The following is a 21,308-nucleotide window of genomic DNA, read 5'->3' on the forward strand; positions in this document are numbered from 1 at the left end:
TGAAAAAAGGGAGATGGTTCCAATAGAATCTTTACTCATACGAGGACCAAATACGAGCCCTAACCATGCGCCAGAGGTTGTGCTTATTCTTTAGCTCACTCCAAATCATGTTAAGCGAAGCCCGGGAAGGAGAAGCCCCTCAAAAACACATGCATTCCTGCGCTTATGCATACAATTGGTTGATAGTATTCGTTTTAGCCTACGTTAGATCTTACGGAGCACAATCCTGGCTAGAACCATTATAAACATTTCATGCGCAATGGCTTAGTATTTAGTTGTTCTGTACAGGTAAGCTATATTTAGCAAAATTGTGTTCTTAAAATGTGCAATGTCTTTATTTGATTAAACTTGTCTCAGTGGTGTCATTCAAGTCTCTATATTCTTAAAATGTATTTTTAGGTACTCGAACTTGTTTTGAGGTGTCATCTAAGTTAAGTACTTTTAAAATTTCAATTTAGGTCATCAAACTTGTTACATTGTGTCATATAGGTGCAAACAAGCTCCAACCACATGTGTTATCAATGGAGCTCCATCTACGTGCCCATCTCTTATCAGCCGTATTTTTTCTGCTAGCTAACAATGTTTTTCTCTCACGATAAATCAGTAAACAATATTTTTCAGTCATGACTTTTCAGACCAGGAACAAGCATCACACGTATCTTACTCAGCACAGCTGCCACATTCTCAAATACAATCACGAGTGTATTTTTTATAAAGTAATCTGACAGTCTCTCAAATAATCCGTGCCCAACAAATATAAATTGATGCCTTCACACAGTCATGGCTGCATTCAAACACTCCACAAGCACTAAACATATTTGTGCAGATTTTTGCAAAAGTGCGACTACCGATTTCTGTAGCAACAAGTGCTACTACTGAATTTCATTTCAAGTATATAAGGCCACTTCACTACTCCTCCATACTCATAAAGAAAATCGTTTTGGATAAGATTTAGATTAACCATTAAAAATATAAATCATGAATAACTTTTAAATTATTGAGTTTAGAAATGTGAAAACCATATAAATAAATTTGTCTTGAAAAATACTTTCATAAAAATATACATATATCATATTTGATAAAATATTTTATAAAAACAAAAAGTCAAAGTTAGTCTTTGGAGACCATATTATTGTGCTAAACGACTTTCTTTATAAGTATAGAGAGAGTATAATTAGGCCGCAAAAGACTATAATTAGAACAAAAGACTATAGTTATTAGACCATAAAAGACTATGCAAAATGCTCCGTGAAAACATCAAGCTACATGGCTGGGACGTTGGATCTTCTCTGAACGGTGAACCGTAGTTCCAAAAAAAAATTGCAAAATTTTCTAGATTCTCCGTCATATTGAATCTTGAAGTACATGCATTGAACATTAAATATAGACAAAAAATAACTAATTATATAGTTTGTCTGTAATTTGCGAGACAATTTTTTTTAAGTCTATTTAGTCCATATTTGAACAATATTTGTAAAATACAAGCAAAAATACTACGGTGTCTATTTTATCAAAAATTTTGGAAATAAACAACGTCCAAGGCCTTGTTTACTTCCACCCAAAAATCCAAAATTTTTTAAGATTTCCCGTCACATCGAATTTTTATACGCATGCATGGAGTATTAAATATGAACGAAAATTAAAACTAATTACACAGTTTGGTCGGAATTGACGAGATGAATCTTTTGAGCCTAGTTATTCTATGGTAAAATGAAGTACATGCATTGAACATTAAATATAGATAAAAAATAACTAATTATATAGTTTGTCTGTAATTTGCGAGACGAATTTGTTTAAGTCTATTTAGTCCATATTTGAACAATATTTGTAAAATACTGTGTCTATTTTGTTAAAAATTTTGGAAATAAACAACGCCCAAGGCCTTGTTTACTTCCACCAAAAGTCCAAAATTTTTCAAGATTTTCCGTCACATCGAATTTTTATACGCATGCATGAAGTATTAAATATGAATGAAAATAAAAACTAATTGTACAGTTTGGTCGGAATTGGTGAGATGAATCTTTTGAGCCTAGTTAGTCTATGATTAAATAATAATTACCACAAATAAACGAAAGTACTACGGTGTCACGAAATTTTTTCCCTTTCACCAAAAACAAGGCCCAAGCGAAGTTACCAAATCTGTGTCCCGCACAGTCCCGCCTCGCGCGCCCCGCCGCCGCGCCCCCGTCCCCACGGGCCACGGCCCTACCCGAGCGATGCATCCACCGAGTGGCCCCGTGCGGTACACGTCCTCCGCTAGTTGAGTCGTCGTTCTCCGTCCCACCGCGACGCTTCTCCGCCATGGCGAGCGACAAGCTCGGCGACCGGCCTTGGCGCCAAGTGGGTGCGCCGCTGGCAGCTCGCCCCCGTCCCTTCTAATCCCTGGCCTCACCTCCATCAGTTCATCACTGGCCTCGCCCATGGTGATGGCAGATCTTCGTTCTGTACTCATATCCTCATCTCCTCGCAACTACCAAATGCGAAGAAATGGCGATGGCAGAAATCCCTCATGTCGAGCACCGCCTCTGCCCTCTACCCTCTTCGTGTTCTGTGGTAATGATTCGAGAAGGAAAAAGGCAGCATAGTCAAAGGAGTCGAAGCAGATGCATCGTCTCCGCTCGCAAGCTCATCAATGGGTCTGGACAAGTTAGCTGGTCATCAGCGTCAAAGATATGGATGCCTATACTATCTTGCATTATACTCTCTATCACATTTCTGGTTTCATTCAATCCATCTGGATGAGCAATGGTGTTTCTGCATGTATTTTGTTTTTCTGTTCGACACAGTGATGGGAACCAAAGAATCCATTCATGATTTGATCTGAATTTACTGAACTCAAATTTAAGTGTTGATATGGAATTTATTCAGTTTTGAGGTTCAAATTTATTCAGTGCAGTGGGCATGCATTGTGATGCAATGTTAAGGAAATTCGTCGTGTTGAAATAGTCCGTATAGCTATTTCCTGATTAACCAAACAAGGAAATACGTATAACATGATTAGATGTGAAAAAATCACAGGACTTCCAAACAGGGCCTCATCCTTATGTTGCGGTGGATCAAGGGCCGAATCCTTCACCAGGGCTCAACGAAGGTCATCAAACAGTGAGAACCAGGGGTCACAGACAGAATCGTCGTGAGTCTCTTCTCTGATCAAGCATAAACTTCAGGCTGTGGTGATAACTGATAAGTGCAGTGCAGGCAGAGGCAGCAAACTCTGTGCTCCAGATATAGGGACGCCAATGGCGAACAGCCTAGACTACCAAACCAATCAACTCTCGCTCATACGCGATGAGTTTTTGCAAGTGTCAGGTATGAAGCAAACATTTTTTGTGTTCTCTAACCATGCTACTGTATATTAACAGAAGCTACTTTATCTTTTAATGAAGCCAAGATGGCATTTTTGTACCAGTATAGTAAGTTACAGAAATACAAATGCCAGCCTTGTGTGACATTAAAATTAATTGTCTTAAATGTGAATTCGATCATATCACCACGATCTTTGATCGTTTAAATGGTTACAGTAACTTCCTTGTATACCTTTGTTGGAACTTGGAAATGCCAAGAAACAAAAAACAAAAGAAACTTAGGGGCAACCCCTCCTGTTTCTTAAAAAAAAACTGAAAAGGTGTTTCATTACAAGTATGATACAGGGGACTATATGATCCACAACAAATTGATTCCTATATGACTCAATGTTAGAACCTAGCGCCATAGCTCTCGGGAGAGATTTACTTTTGCAGAGAAGGGATGTTCAGATCAACATTGCTGATGTTAATCCCATTGTACGCGATTGGCGCATACATCCACGTATCGTCAGAGCTCAACAGCTGCACATAATTGTTAGACACGAAGTTAGTGTTATGTCACAATTTTAAGTATAGTATTACACATTTTTCTTTTCATATATTCAGTCTTCTGGCATGCAGATGTTGATAACCCACCTTAATTTGAAGCTGTAAAAATTTGACATACTGTGCTGCTTCCTCGAGCATCGTACTAATGTCAACCTTTCAGATCATATTTACCCAAGTTAGATATGAATTTGCATTAACCAAATTTATTGCAGATAAATGGATACAAAAAAATAATGTCTTGCAGATAAATAGAGTCCCATGAGCAACTTACTTTTGTTCCATTGGGAACCAATTTCTGCAAGATTCTCAACCTTTCATTGATCCTCTCTCTCCTCTTCTGCAGAATTGACATTTACACCCGTCAGAATTCAGATCAAGGCCCCGAGTCATTTTGCAACTTGTTTGTGTTCCCTATAACTTTTGGAAAGACCTTCTGAATTTTTTGTACTTACCCTTGCATAGAGACTCTGAGGATCAGTTGCTGCTCCACGGCTGGCCCTAGTGTAGGCCTTCTTCGTGCTTGAATTCGTATTTCCTTCAAAATTTCCGTCCTCGGAGGTGCAGCTACTGGAGCTTTGCGTGTCAACATAGGCATCGCCGCCATCATCGTCGCCGATATAATCCTTTTTGCTCACCTTCCTGGATTTCTTTGATCCCTGCATTGCATCAGTTAATGACTATTATAAGCATGGGTCAACACTGCAACTGAACTAGTCATTGACGCATAAGTATTTCTATGTTTATTACCTTGGTGGTAGCACTAGCCTTCCTCTTTTTAGCAGCAGGCGTAACGTTGGCTGCTTCTTCCTCTATGACTGATGAATGTTTGCCATGTAGGGAGATCGGATACTCAGTAAGGTAGGGGGTCTCACAATGCGAATCGAAGCCGCTTGCGGGGAACGGATCAATAACTGGAAACTCAAAGCTCTCAAAGTTCTCTGTTGGATCAAGCAAACTTGTAACACTAGAACTATGGTCTGGCTGAGGCCAGCATTGTGGAGGGACATCAAAGTTGAGACAGCTAGAGGAGTTGGAGTCAGTGTCAAGGTTAGGCAAGAACAGAGCTGCTATTGCTTCCATGGACTCATCCACATGCTCATACTCATAGGTGAAGCAGTGATCATCAGTTCCAAGAAACTGAGCCATCATGTCGATTTCCATCGATGGCGCAGATGAAGTAATGTGGGAGGGCTCAAGGCAAGGAGAGGCTAAAGCTCGGAGAACTGCTGCTGCTGCTGCTACAATGCTTGAGTGCTTCTGCCGTGTACCCCCCAAAAGGGTATTTGTAGGGTGCAGGCAGCCGTGCAGGTGGCCCCAATTGTTGACTAAGGATGGTAGCTTCACAATCAGCATCAGATTGTCTGGCTTTTTTTAGCCAACAAAAATTAATCTCCAGAGTCAACCCCGTGGGGAGGGTGTGTTAAGTCGTTGCAGCTGAACTCTTGATCTTGATGATACCGACAGAATAATGAAAGCCGCATGCGCAATTATGTCGCGATATGCGAGCCACAGTATTATATAATCTTCCAGGCAAGATTAGTAATGCTGAGATTGTTTATCTTGGGGAAGAGATTAGCTTGGCCATTTGAGCAATTACTCACCACAGATCGTGGGGAGTGGTGGTGAGCTGAAGTTAGAGGTGGAAGGCAGGAGAGATTGTGTTAATTAAGTTCCTGTGGTTGTTGTTAAGTTCATGTCACCTTGTGCTTCCCGTGGAGGTTGCAGAAACAATTGTTCCCATTTCCAGCAATTTGAAGAGTTGTCGAATCCCAAACATAGGGAGAAAGACATCTTCCGTTGCGTAGAACTGCCAGTGAGACACAAATTTCTGCCTTCATATTTGCTATTGTAAAATGCATGTGGCTTCAATTATAACCTTCAAAGTATCACTTTATGAGCAAATCGTTCCTAACCATGAATTAGGTTATTGCCAGAATTGATTAGTGGTGGCTAATCTTGGTGAACTTCACAACACCAATTCAATTAAGGCATAAGTGTTGCCTTTCTGTCTTGTCAATGATAATCAATTTTCAAGAAGCACATGCTTACCCTCTCCAAACTCGGTATGAGAGCAGTCAAAGGGGTTGCACTTGCACCAGCTGTTCGGTTCAGGCAATGTTACTGGAACAGAATTATGATTATTCATTGAAAATAACTAATCAGTTTTTGAATAGCTAAGCACTACGATTAGGCATCAGTTGCATGATTCAACTGTTTTCTCATTGTTGCATTACTTTTCGGTACTCAATCTTCAAGTACATCATACATGCAAATACTAGTAGTTAGTAGCATTCAACTTGAATCACACATATATTTGTTGACATAGTACACAATGAAACTTATGGTTATCCTACTTTTGCTCTTCTTAATTCCAGCTTTGTGGCTCTAATTGTTTCCGTACAAATCATACCATTAGAACTAGGGCCTTGTTTAGTTCGTAAAAATTTTCAAGATTTCCCGTCACGTCGAATTTTTGGTCGCATGTATGGAGCATTAAATATAGACGAAAATAAAAACTAACTACACAGTTTACCTGTAATTTGTGAGATGAATCTTTTGAACCTAGTTACTCCGTAATTGGACAATATTTGTCAAATAAAAACGAAATGCTACAGTACCCAAAAACAAAAAATTTTGCGAACTAAACAAGGCCTAGGTTATTCTGAAACATAAACGCAATCATTTGTACTGTTTTTGTTTTGCTCATTGCACACCTCTTTCTAACTGGTGTTCTGGAATTGACTTCTTGTGTACTTGAGAAACTTAAGCTCACAAGATAATGTATTTTAGTTTAGAATGTACTGTGTACAATGCAATACTCTGAACCAATCCTGAAGCTCCACTTACCTGATTGGCACCATATTTTAGCAATTAAACTTATCGTACTTTCCTTACTTAGATTCCAATAACTGTACAACTTAATTCCTTTTATGAGGAATTATCATGAGCTGCATGTACTTTGGGAATTTGTCTACAGCAGATTGCTGTTCTTAACGAAATTAAAAGTAGCTCTGAGAAGTCAATAAGCACTGTTTCAGCATTATATATGTAGCGCTGCAACTGACTTGCAAGTACTTGGGAGTATTAGTGCTTCTAGTGCTCTGTACTTAGCCAAAAGTACGCAGCAAGAGTGCAAAGACACTTGTTAATTAACTGAAACTTATTTTACTCAGATTCAAGTTCTATTCTACCATTAATCATTTAGTAGTATTATCTAATTTGGAGAAAAAGATTAAACAACCAGTTAACTTTACTAGCTGAATAGTCCCCTGATCTGATTGGCCCTACTTGTTGCCATTATTGGACCAATGGTTTGTATCATCTGTTTCTTTGCTCTAGTCTGCGTATTCCGGTCATAACTGAAAGTTATTATGCATACACTCTTAACTGGAAGGGGCAGATAGAGAAAATTCATGACGAATTCTGTCGGCAAACTGAAAACACATATAGACCTTTTGACTTCTTTGAAGTCCTGCAGAAAGATGAGTTAGAGCTAACTCAATGTCAGCTAGACCTGTTGACATTTGGTTGGCACAGTGGATCAGTTGATGAAGTCTTGAATATTTACTAATATTGTTGACTCTTGGTTCATAAAGGGAGAAGGAAGTTTCCCTAGATGTCATTAAAGTTGATTAATGGATCACACTATTTATGTGTAAAGAAAATTTACATTTTAGTTTAATTAGAGTGCCCTTCCTAGCTCATGTGTTCCTCCTGCCTTTCTCCATGCACTGAACCTACTTTGATTATAAACATTTTGCCAGTGAATTGCATAAAAAAATGGTAGGGAAGTTTACTTAGAAAAACTATGTTGAGATACATTGTACACTCCATTTTATACAGCTCTTACACAGGAGGATCATAATAGTTTTATGTTTTTTTATTTTTAATTTGTGAGGCAAGGATTAATGATAATCTGGTGTTAATGCAAGAACTAAAAATAGTTGATCTTGGCTGTCACTGTTGTCACCAATCTAGGCAGCAAATCTTGTGTCGGAATAACACCACACACTTGGAATCCGTCAGACTTAATTTGCCAGTACTCTTGGTTCACTGTATTGGGCTAAAATTACACGAATTATCTCACAAACTGTACACCACAAAACTAAGATGATTAATTTTAAACTCTAAGCAAACGTGTCTCTGCTAATAACTATTGAAGGTATATAATCACTGGGATTATCTCGCTGGATGCACTACTGTAGAGCTGAGCTTAACTTCTGCTGAAGCGTTAATGACACCGCATTATATTAACATATCGATCAGGATTATGTAAAACTAGTGGCAAATTCTTTAATGAATATTCGATCCTTGTCATGCATGTTTGACATGATTAAAGAACCTAACTACCAATCCCTAACCACCTAGCATCCATATTAACTCCTTGTCTGATGTACTATACTAGTAACTAACTGGATCAGATAAACTAAGAACTCAAGTACAAGTGTATATTACACTCCATGGAACCCAAACAGAAACACAAACTATTAATATAGAGCACTGCTACACAAGTACGACTATTCGGGTACAACTTGAGTACTACTCAAGATCCGGCGGTTAACACCACTTTGATGAAAAGCTCATCAGAAATGCATGAATGATTTAAATACATTGTTGTACATGAGTTATACTCAATTCACATTTGTTTAGTTACATGTGGAGATCAATTATAATGCTTGGTGCTGCTTGCGTAAGAAATATTTATACATTTGCATCGATTTTCTTGTTAGGGTTCTTGAGAGATGCAAATCGCACTACATTCTTAACTACAAAAGTAAATCTTGCCTTAAACAATTGTCATCATATGTACAAATTTAAAAAGATGCAAGACTCACGTTCTCATAATCCTGGTTAAAACAGAGGAAACCTAAGAAAAAAAATACTCCACCATTAGTTGATATATATATTCTCTCTCCATCTAGAAAGAATACAACTATGTGTTATGTGACAGTAAAAGTAGCTCACGTTTCACTATAATATTTATATTTATGGCCAAATCAATTTATTATAAAAGTACATTTCGTAATTAATCTAATAGTATTTGTTTGGTATCATAAATATTGATACTTTTTATCATAATTTGTGAAACTTGATATACTAAAACATGATACTGTGGTAGAATTACATTCTTTTTTAGACAGAGGAAGAAATATAAAATATTGTATATCTATGATTTGGCGCTTAACATTGGTACAAGTTAATGTTGAACATGCATATTATATTTTATTCACCTTATTGAAAGCAAATACAATTGTAACTATCAAATGTGTATGCATCAGAGTTATATATAGAGAGAATACAGCTTTGCAAATCTTCTTGTATGATTGCTCCATTAATACAGCTAGTTTAAAGAAAAGATAATGTACGGTCATTGAAGAAAACGGTCAGCATACAACGGACGTAAACTCATAATTAAGTATAATGCTGAATGCTAATTAATGCATGACAGTTTATTATTATGCACTCTAAGATATCGTAATGGTCTCATGTTTCTAGCCTAACCTACGCTTGTGTTTATAGGATATTTGACAAAGTAAAAACTCTTTGACACATTTAAGTTATTCTGAAACTATTTATTTTAGAATTAAGCAAACATGTTTTCCCCAAAAGGAGGAAATGCATGTCTATAAATATTTAAATTAAAAGTAAGCTGAATTTATGCTCAATAAACTAAGAAGAATAAGTTCATAGTTGAAACTCAACGAACTTGAAAATGTTAGTTTCAAAGGACATAAGCACGCAAAATGGTCCTTAATAACCTTCTAGAGATTTTGGATAATCTATGTTCGTATTCAATCATACGAGATTAATTAATTAATTAATTAGCACAACACGATCAAGAGCCTAATTAGTTGGCCACTAATAAACCTGCTAATAATATTTGCAAAATATTGATTACACATATAATGATTTGATTTATATTTAAAATTTGATTTTATCCATTGTTAATGTTTAGCATTTTAGAGGTGATTCATAAAAAAGGAGATTTCAAGAAATATGTAACTCAAAATTATTCATGTTAGTTCAGCGGTAGTTATAGTTGCAAGAACGTGGAAGGAGATTGTTTTGATCACATATGATCGTTTTTGTGTAGCTAATCTTCAACCTAAACCTCTATTTAATATTTAGGTGTACACGTGTAATCATGATTGGTAACAAATGACATGTTTCCAAACAAATCGGTTGATAACCTTTTGAGAAATGGATAATTTTATTTAGCGAATTTGCAAAAGTTATCTCCATTCTAACTACAGTTAGGCGCGTCAGTCAGTTTGGCATCATGTTGAATATCAAGGTAGGTAGATGTTCACTGACACATTTTCTTCATTTCTATACTGTCTTTCGTACATACAGATGCAAAAAAAAACACATCTACAATACACGAAATTGCATGTAGTCCATCTTTCATTATTACTAAACAATAGTGAAATGACCAACTTTTTAATAAATAAATAATCGAGAAACCTAGAGCTAGCTACCAGCTACAGCTAGCTTAGACCTTGAGCATTGCCAGTAGTCGGCAAGGACGGCAAAACCTAGACAGGCACGCGTTGAACTTAAGGGGGACAGATTGACAAAATCGCTTTCATCATGTACAAATATACTCATATCCAACTGGCGAAGGATGGTATTAAATTCTTATATCTGAACAAGTGAAAGCGCCAACGCTGTGTTCGCACCACCAGAATGCATGCATCCATAAACTTTTTTTAAGGGAAAAAAAGAATTCTATAGTAAATTGCTCGAAAACTTCTCGTGGAGAAGTGCTTGCTTTTAATGACTATATTAAAAAAATCCATGAAAACTGGACTTTCATGCATGTACCGCTGCTAGCTGTTTGTATTGCAGCTGGCTATATTTGATGAGTTAGATGTGAGTAAATAGAATTATTTGTGTGTTGTTTCTACGTGTGGGACAAATCAGACGTCGAGGGATGTGCTCTGCACATGAAAGGATCTGAGTTCATATCATGGAATTATATCATCTGAAATGACTACTCCAGGATTCATGGATTTGTCAATCACTTCAGCTTGATTGACTTTTGGCAGCTAAAGGAGCTTTTATGGTGATAATAATATCACATGTTCTTTGTATAAAAAACGTATAGATTATATTATTGAATTACATTAAACTTAAAAAAACATAAGCTGATGAAAAGGATTGCACAATTCACTTATACTTTAACGCCCTCACCCCTCTCTCGTGTGAAGGCTCTATCAAGACTTATTTATACCCATCATAAATACTAGAATATAGATTTTGGTAAAAAAAACTATGCTCCAACAACTTCTGTAAATTGTTTTCTAAATATAGTCATTTTCTATTTTAGATTTTATGGTAGCCAATAATAAAAGGCGAAAATAATTCTCTAGAGTGCAAATAATATAGAAAGCAATTTTTATGTAAATAGCTCTACAAATGACGATATAGAAAGTAAAATTTAGAAAGGTTTTGGAGATGCTCTTAGACGTGAAATAGGAGTGGATAATAATTATATATTTTTTAATTATACTAGCCAGAATTTGAATTAGCAACCAAATAAACTTAGCTGATGGAAAGAGGTAAACAATTTACTTAGCCTCGTTTGACATGACTTTTCCACTAGCTTCAGGAGCCGATTTATGTCAAACAGAGTAAAACAAAATAGCTTCTTCTAGGAAGCCTCTTAAGTCTTAACTCATGATGTCACAGAGGTTTTAGGTGGGATGGAGCCAAAAATAATGACTTCAGCATCTCCAACAGTTTGTTAAAGCACTTGCTATCCTAAAAAAAAATTGACAAAAAAAGGCAAAAAAAACTTGCTCCAACAGTTTGGTATTCCCACTTGCCAAATTGTTTCACTTGTCAAATTTCTCATCCGTGCGTGTAAGTATCCGCTGCGCGGACACGTTTGCTATCGTACGATTCCTCGTCTTCGCTTCCCTTCTTGCGTGCCAGGTGAAAGTTCTGGCCCGTATTCCCGCCATCCGTGCGCTCTATTTTTCTTTATCGTGCCCTATGCCGAGCTGTTACCTGTCTTGTCGCCGGTAGGAATTACTTGTCGCCGGTAGGAATTGACAGAAAAGTTTCGGTTGCCTGGAACCTGCTGCTGCTGATAGCGACTTGATCAAATCCAGATGGGACAACAAATGATTACATGAGATCACACTAGATGACACTAATATTTAACCAAATAAAATTGCAACAGTAACGAGTACAATTACAAATAAAATGTTATTTTTTGTTTACATCAAATGACAGTAAAATAAACTCGATGAGGAAGGATTTTTCAAAGATTGTACGAATACAAATCTGGGAGATGGTTCCAAAGATGCTCCATCAGGTCTTCCTTCAACTGCATATGTGTTTCTTTGTTTCTGATCTGCTAATGTGTTTGAATATATTCATCAAGTGTGCGGAGGTACAATGGATCCATTGATCTGGTAGTTGGTAGTTTAGTTGTGGGTCTGTTTTTTCATAATTTAGCAAGTTCAATTGGCAAACTATTGGAGATGACAAATTATTTCACTTGCCAAATCTTTTAGCAACTTGTCAAAACACAAATTTTGGCAAATGTTTTTTAGCAAACTGTTGGAGATGCTCATGTCATTCTCTGAGAGCATATTTTTTAGTAACTCTATGTGAAATTGTTTTGCCAAACGATTTACCAAAGCAACTCGAGCTCCACCAATAGAATTGTTCATGGAGCTAAAGGCCTCAAAAAAGATTGTCAAACGGGGTTATATACTTCAACACATTTGAATTTGCTACTTTTGCCACGGCCCAGCTAACGTCTCGTACTTACTTTTGATAAGAACTTAGAAGCCGGTAGATTTTGATTACACAAGTTAGTGTCTAGATAACTCCCGAGGCAAAATACATGCTCATATAATGACACTTCGATATTACCAATTTGGACAGTTGGATTGAACAGAAAGAAATGCATCGCATGTGTTCCTCCGAGTGTGATCGGTCTACTGACTACCTACAGGCATAAACGAACGCTGTGAACAGTTCGGGAAAATCGGCTTGACCAGTAATGACTATATAAAAATTTCCATGGCAACTGGACTTTCATGCACATGTACCACTGCTGTTTTTGTATTGCAGCTGTCCAACTTGATACTATCATATAGCTATATATATGATGAGTTAGATGTTAGTAGTAAATAGAATTATTTGTGTGTGTTGTTTCTACGTGTGGAACAAATCAGACGTCGAGGAATATCTGAGGATGTCCTCCTGCACGTGAAAGGATCTTTCATATCACCGAAACATATAATCTGAAATGACACTCCATGGATTGTCAATCACTTTAACTTGATTGCCTTTTTGGCAGCTAAGGGAGCTTTTTTATGGTGATGGTAATATCACATGATCTTTGTAAAAAAAAATGCAAGATCATCTGAATTTGATACTTTTGCCATTGTCCAACTAGGCCACTTACATCTCATACTTACGAGAGATACGGTTGATATATTAAAGTGTCTACTAGATAACTCGCGAGTCGCGACGCAAAATACATGTTTTAGACTTACTTTATAATGCCACTTTGATATTACCAATTTAGTTAGACAGTTTGATTAAAAAGAAAGCAATGCATTGCATGTGTTCTCCGATTGTGATGGGTCTACTCACTACTGGCATATTCCTAGACGTCTATACTGTTTTAACGAACGCTCTGATGATATGATTGGGGAAAATCGGATTGACCAGTAATGCTATATTACAATGTTTCCAAATTCCAACCAAGAAATCGACCCGCGGTGAATGGAACCTGACCACTTGGGTTTAAGTTCTCGACTTGACACGGGTGCTCGTATTTTTTCTGTATTTATTTTAGGATTTGATGGCGCTATGTTTTAAGTGGTAGGTAACATGTCCGTCGTCATCGAAACATCTATGGTAACTTCGTCAATCTGGGTCTCACAAAAAAGAGATCAACCCGTGGTTTGTCTTATTTTTCACACAACGGTTTGCCATTTATAAACAGGCAAGAATTCAGACATATAACAGCCAAAAAAATTCAGACAGCTAGGGGATCAGAATCCAACAGCGGTGATTAAGACAGTTCATGGGACAATAGGAACATGCTGCCGTATCTGCAGTTTGCTCTTGATAAAGGGAAGTTGCTGCAGAGTGCAGACGCAGGAGGCAATCAGGAATTCAGGATGTCATGACGACCTTCAGACTTCAGTTACGCACCACCAACGCAGACACGCAGTTGTAGTGTTTAGTGTTTTTTTTTAAAAAAAAAGAAAAACAACAACAACGCTTCTATAGCTTGTTTATTTACGTCCTGGGTATGATCCCTTGGACCTAGGAGTAAACGCGGCAGGCACCTAAGAAAACTGGGCCTTCAGAAATCAAAATAAGCCCAACTACCGCAAGAAAGGACCAGGCCCATATCGGTTTTGAGGCGGAGCCGTGCAGTGCAGTGACTGCCAGTGAACGAACGTTCCCGTCCCGTTCTGTTAGGCCTTGTTTAGTTCGCAATTTTTTTTGTTTTTGGCTACTGTAGCATTTCGTTTTTATTTGACAAACATTATCCAATTACGGAGTAACTAGGCTCAAAAGATTCATCTCACAAATTACAGATAAACTGTGCAGTTAGTTTTTATTTTTGTCTATATTTAATGCTCCATGCATGCGACCAAAGATTCGATGTGACGGGTAATCTTGAAAATTTTTGCGAACTAAACAAGGCCTTAACAAAAAAGCGCACGGCAATGCAAGCAAGGTCCAATCAGCTAAACATTTTATAAGCAAAAACATTTGGAGAAAGATGGCTAATACTTTCTTCATTTTAAATTATAATTAATATTTTTAATTTTTTCTATAGACACGTATAGCTTTTACTATGCACTTAACTATATATCTAGAAAAGCTAAAATATTATACAATTTAGAATAGAGAGAGAAAAAAACTACTAGGATGAGAAGACGATAGGAAAGATGAAGCAATGGTAAGAAGTTTGCATACAGGAAAGATCATGAGGGGATGAGTTTATTAAGCCAGTCTCAATGCATATTAAATAAAGTACTGTATTGATGAAGAGAAAGAAATAATGAAAGTTTTATGGGAGTAGAGAGAGTTTTACGGGGATGAAGTTCTTATGCATTTTTTTTTGAAAATATGTGTGTTTTAGAGACTGATGTACCGTGAAATCCTGACTGACATTGGCCTAATACACCCCATATTACTTTCAATATAAGCAGGTCATTCTACTACCTTGTTAGGGGTTATCTTGCCCACACATGTTCATGCCAAGCAACCAGCTTATTTCCCACTAGTGCACTATGAAAAGCTCTACATAGACGAAAAGAAATAGAGTACTAAGAGGGATGATTGAACTAACTCATCACAGTAGACATTTATTATACCATGTTCGTCTCTCTATTGTGCACGATATGATGTTGTATAAAACAGGATACTTATTCAGTTAAAGAGAGATATTGCCTACCAACCATTAATTTGTGTTCCTAGGATCTCAAGCGTGCAGGTAAGAAAGAGATCAGAACATATCGGCTGCAGATCCAATCCACTGGACAAGTGTTGGTTTCGATCGACCGAGATCGTGGCCTACCTCTCACTCCATCCAGTCCATCACTACCGGCAGTTCCATTAATTGCACCACCAGCGCAAAGCAAGCAAGCAAGCAACTCGTGGGGATTATTCTCCCCGGGTGCGATTAGGGAAGCAAACGCATGGATTCTGCTCCCCAACCGAACGCACTTGTGCGTATCTAGGCGAGCACATGTGCCAGCGGAAGCGGAACCGCAGCACCGGCCGGCGGCCTCCCCTTAAAAATTCCGGCCACCGGCCACGACATCGACAGCGAGTTGTTGCACAGCTAGCTGCAGCCTGTGGGCACAGCTAGCTATGCTGCTGGTACGATGATGATACCGGATCGGATCGGAAGAGGTGTAGCTAGTAGATCGATCGAGCACACGGCCGGCCGTGTGCACTATCGCAATAATGTGGCAAGTGAATCGTCGTCGATCGACAAGGGTGTGGTTCGTATGTAATTAAGATTTTGAGCGATGGAGTTGGAGCTAATCATTGACTACTTATGCTGTAATAAAGCGTCCGTCGACGAGCACGCCACTGCGTGGCCACGCTCTGCTGTGTGTCAAGCAACCTCACATGCACGTTGCCTCACGTTTGTAATTAAGTTAATTTCGCTGCTGATGAATTGATGATCGATCGATCCTCATGGCCGCAAGATAATTAATTGACTGATTGATTCGCAAAAAAATGATTAATTAATCGGTGTGTATGTACTGTAGTGCTACATTACACTCGCCAGTAATGGATAATTGATAGGTTGCTGACTGTTTGTTGAGTGCTGTATGTAATTATACTGGATGTGCGTGCGTTTGTGCGTGTGCGATGTATAGTATCTATCAGTGTAATTAAGCCACGCATGAAGAGTGTGAATTGTTATACAATTGGATCCTGGCTATCACTGAAATCTCCTCTCATTAAAGCTGCTGATCATATTCATACTCTATGGGTTCGTTGTGGCGTCGTATACTTGGCGACTTGAGTGAGTCCTTGATAATTATTGCGATAGATTCGGGCTCATATATATACACGCTATACTAATATGACATCGCGTCATGTGGGTACATGGACAAGGGCCGGGGTTAGGTAATGATAGTATATATATACCAACTCAAGAAAAGCTCTTTTTGTCGTTGCGTTGAGACGTTGACTAATAACTGTACTGATGGCACCGGATTTGGGATTTTCAGTTGTTGCATGCGTTCTAACCTCGCTGTCCTGCAAGCCGCAAATTAAGTTGTTATTAGTAGCATAAACAAATCACAGCAGATCGTTCAGATCAAATAAAAATTTATTTTCCCATTAATACAACAAAATGTACAATTAAGATGATATCTGATCCGACTAATATAATGGGTACGGTGTTGACACAAGTATGTGCAAAACATGCACCGCACACTCTCAATGGTGAGCATGATGCGCAAGACACTCTAAATAAAAGGATTTTGGAGAAATCGAAGAACATCTCGCTCCTGAGAGACCACGTTAAACACACCTGTCGTGGCTTGTCTTAGGATCGGCGGAGATAGTAGATGAACGTCAACTTGAGATCGAAAAAACATATAGTGCAAACGTGAAGCGAAAAAAGCAATATATAGTATTATAGTATACAGATTAATTAATTTGCACAGTACCATATACCGAAGCAAACAAGAGCTGTTATTTTTGCGAAGGTAGAATATATTTCAATTGTTGCTTAAAATACAAACTATATTTTTAGAATAAAAATTGTGTACGATTATCTGAAAATCTGGGTCACAGAACGCTCTCACAAAGAAACTTGGTACGGTAACAAAATAATTCAAATGGCAGAATAATAGAATGTTTTGTCCATCATTTTTTCCGAACAATATTTTGTCCATCATTATCTCACTTTTCATATTCTTTCTTCGACTTATGGAATGTAATGAGTCGATTCATTACCATGCCTTGTTCCCCATGAGAGAATAATTAGTAGGCAAATTTGCTCGGAGCATCCTTCATACAAGGTATTTGCTAATCCACAATGCCAAACCATTTTTGCACAATACCATTATAAAATTGCATTTCTTTGTTGCCGGAAACCATAGCGATTAAAGTAATCATTTAACAAACATCAGGGAGAGAAGGGGGGTATGAAAGAGTCCTCCACTTTATGTCTTCTTCTTCCCTTAATCTTCTCGGACTCAGGCTCCGACGTGTTGAAGAGGTTTCTTTACCTAGCTCCCCACCTTTTGATTAGGATCCAGCAGCTCACCAAAAAGGTCATCGTACGACGGCGTGAATTTGGCAATGTCAAAGCATCTTGAAATCTCCCCATCGTACATCCCCACTACTCACATCAGGCAAAGAAACCGCCAACATTGAGCACCTAGCAAAGTCTACAGCGCTCTGAATGGCACCACAAAGCATGGTGACCCTCCAAACTCGTCCCTTTGTGTCGCTCGTGCCACTCCTCCTCCCCTACAACCACCACCTCCCACTCCCACAGCTGTCATTGCCTTCCAATGGTGCCACATCTCCTCCATGTTGTGTCCATGGACACCACGGTGGCTCCTCCTCCCCCACAACCACCAACACCCCACCGCTCTTGTTGTCGTCATTGCTTTTCAGTGGTGTTTCCTCTCCCTTCACATCACATCCATGGTCATCCATCGCCGCTCCTCCTCCCCTACCACTAACATCTGTCACTTCCACCTCTGTCGTTGCCTTCAAATGGTGCCTCCTCTCATTATGCTCCACACCCATGGTCGCCCGCCCGTCACGGCCGCCAAGCATGCGCTAGAATTTCTTTGCCACCCCATCCCCTACACAATCGTCCACCCTCTATTTGCGCGACATCATGGCCACCTGTTCGGCATCATTAGTTTAATTCAGCCAGCCAAAATGAAAAAATAGAGAAGAAGAAGAAGAAGAAGAAGAAGAAGAAGAAGAAAGCAAAGAGATCTTTCATACCCCCTTCTCTCGTCTAATGTTAGATAAATAATTATTTTAATGGTTATGGTGTCCTGTGATAAAAACACGATTTTGTAATGATATTGGATAAATCCATGGTTCTACGTTATGAATAAGAAAAATATCACATTGATGTCCCTTAGCAAAAATTTTCCTAATTAATACTAATACGATGATGAATGAAGTCATGTTAGTAAATTTGAAAGATAACTCGTGATGCGTCATTCATTATTTAGAACTAGGAGAATACTCCGCGTATTGCTGCGGGAATATAGTGGATTACGTGGCATGATGACGTGGACAGATAAAATACTTATGTGTCTTGCTGACATGGATATTATAGTTGTATGACTAGTGGATTTTAGTTGTGTGTGTTAGTGCATTACTTAGTTGGATAACTTGCATGTTAAGAGAAATATGGTGACCTACTGGTGTGGATACTACAATTGCATGGGCTAGTAAATTTTCAATTATGTGTGATAGTGGGTTGCTTAGTTGGACAACTTGCATATTGAGAGAAATAGGTAGTGAGGTTTAGTGTTTAGAAGTATAAGATAAGATGGGTTAATTGTACAAATCATACACTTCATAAGTTCTACTACTCAATTCATCCTAAATTACAAGACATTTGATTTTTTTTGACACCATTTTGTCTTTATTCAAAATTGTGCAAAATATTATTTTATTAGCTACTTGATTTATTAATAAAAATTCTTTAAAAATGACTTAAATTTAGTTATGTTTACATAATTTTTTTAATAAAACGAGTAATCAAACTTCTTATAATTTGGAATAGGAAGAGTATCTTAGAAGCAAGCTAAGTGTATAACTCGCCGATTAGGTTCTTTACTACGTCATCTATTCGATCGAGTTCTCAGGTTAAATTAACCAGTAGATGTTTCAATCGCTCAAATAGATAAAAGATGAGAAAACTTGAAAGAATCCTGAATTCTTTTCAGACGATTGAAATTAAATGTATTTTTGGATATTATATGTTGAAGTTTATGTATTATTAATTCTGTCTGTACAGAGTTTCCACTACTCGCCAGTCGCCACCGGCCGGGAACCCACCAGCCGTACGTGGAGCTCGGTCAGGGGCGGCCGCTGGGAAGGCTCTCGTGGCAGGTGAAGTGTCTCATCCCTGAGTGTCCCCGTCCAATCACGTGCCTCCTCTGCGGCCCATCATGCACACACACTGATGATGCACCACCTGCATGGAGTATTCCGTGGCCGTGGCTTCTGTCGCTGTCCCGGCAGTTGATCACCGCGCGCCGGCCGGCTATAGCTATACTCCTAGCTCGATCGACGATCGCTAGCTCTATCCGGTGCCGCTCGCGCCGTCCGCGCTGGGCGTTGGCCGCGTGGCAGGTAGACGTCTGGCCACCTGCATGCGCCTCCGTCCTCGCCGTACGTCTCGATCGGTGCGTGCCCCTTCCCAGGCTTTGCCGCCTCGCGCGCGCGCCGCTTGGGCGTGCCGGGTGTGCCCTGACAACGCATGGTCTCGTGGAGGCAACACGTATATACGCGCATGCACAGGATTGGACGGATCGCATGCAATGGTCACGGGGAATTATTGATTGAGCCTGCAGCGCAAGCTAGAGCGACATTGACGACTGTGTGATTGATGAGCTACGACGATGACAAATGTTGGCTGCTCATCGATCGAGCTAAGCTGCTAGTAGTGTCTGCACTGCACTGCACGAGAGAGCTTAAGTCTCAGTCAGCTTCACATGTACGTACGTGTAGCTAGGTTTATTTGGATGGACCCCGAAGTCCCAAAGATCAGGGACCTCATGAAGCTCCACGTACGTGCGCCGGCCGGCCGGGCGGCCCGACGTGTTGTTGTCCAGGGCTCTCTCATGTCCTCCTTAATAAAAAGTTTTTAAAAGTGCTTTTCTGGAATAGTAGTAGCTGCAATAATGTATCTTAGCCGCTCTCTAAAGGTGTTTAGTCAGTTGCCGCATATGTCCACTATCGTTTATTATTAGGTGGTATAGACCTATAGGGATAACTCTCTATTAGTACTGTACTAGCTAGTAGTACTACTATCACTCTATGCACGCGCATCTGATCTCATCTCATTGAAGAATAATGAAGCTGTACATCTGTTTGCAATTGTAAGTATTCCTTTGTCCTCTCTGATACAAATGACATATATGCATGGCTACAGGCTAGGACGAGATAAAATTTACAGCTCTTGCATACATGCTATTCCAAGAAATAATTCAACCAGAAATCCAGAATAATAAATAAGCGCTTATTAGTGCAGACGCGTAGCGCTGCTAGTGATCACTCTTTGACCTTTGTACCATGAAAAAGTTCTATATGACACCGTCACACACACAGCCTATCTATGCGACACAGTATAATCGCGTGACGCCACCGATCTATCTCTCTAGATCACGCGGATCGGCCAATTAACCACGCGAGAAAACCGCTAATAGGACCTGTAAATCACGCGAATCGCCTTGGCTGGTGTGACCTCTAGAGCACGCAGGACTGCAAGCGGTTACACGTACGCGATGCATTGTGCGGCGGTGTCACACAGAATTTTCTTTTTCTCTTCTTGTGCCGTGCGTGTCACTGTGTCAGCCGTGCCGTGTCAGGGGTGGCGCCCGGCGGTTTGCTGCTGCTCGGTGCATATCATGCCGCGCTCCGGAACAAATCAGCTCGCAAGAAGTAGCTAGTCCGATCGATATCCATGGTGCGGTGCCTTTCTCTCCCTGAGAAATTAAACCAGAAACGGATACGCTGCGTCATTAATATTTTCTCGAAGCCAAAAGATAATACACCGTCCCCACCCACACGCGTGCCAAGCGTGTCCGTCGCAGGAACAAAAGCATCTATGCTATGCCTGCCGTAGTCCTTTTTTTACCCTCGTCCGCACCAAGCCGGAACGGACGGCGCAGGATCGCAGAATCCGGAACCCGGCGACTCCGTGAGCCGTCGGATCACGTGTCCGGGCCGGGGACG

General features: G+C 39.3%; 1 protein-coding gene across 1 annotated transcript; it reads right to left on the reverse strand.

Moving 5' to 3' along the window:
• LOC8078980 (transcription factor bHLH54) lies at positions 3,306–5,749 on the reverse strand. The gene is made up of 5 exons (XM_002463066.2): positions 4,602–5,749; positions 4,307–4,510; positions 4,126–4,191; positions 3,942–4,007; positions 3,306–3,827 (listed from the first exon to the last, which is right to left on the reverse strand). Exons 1-5 carry the CDS (start codon positions 5,205–5,207, stop codon positions 3,729–3,731), a joined length of 1,041 nt encoding a protein of 346 aa, XP_002463111.2. The 5' UTR covers positions 5,208–5,749; the 3' UTR covers positions 3,306–3,728.

The sequence above is a fragment of the Sorghum bicolor genome, chromosome 2 (genome assembly GCF_000003195.3).
Source record: "Sorghum bicolor cultivar BTx623 chromosome 2, Sorghum_bicolor_NCBIv3, whole genome shotgun sequence".
Lineage (NCBI taxonomy): Eukaryota > Viridiplantae > Streptophyta > Magnoliopsida > Poales > Poaceae > Sorghum > Sorghum bicolor.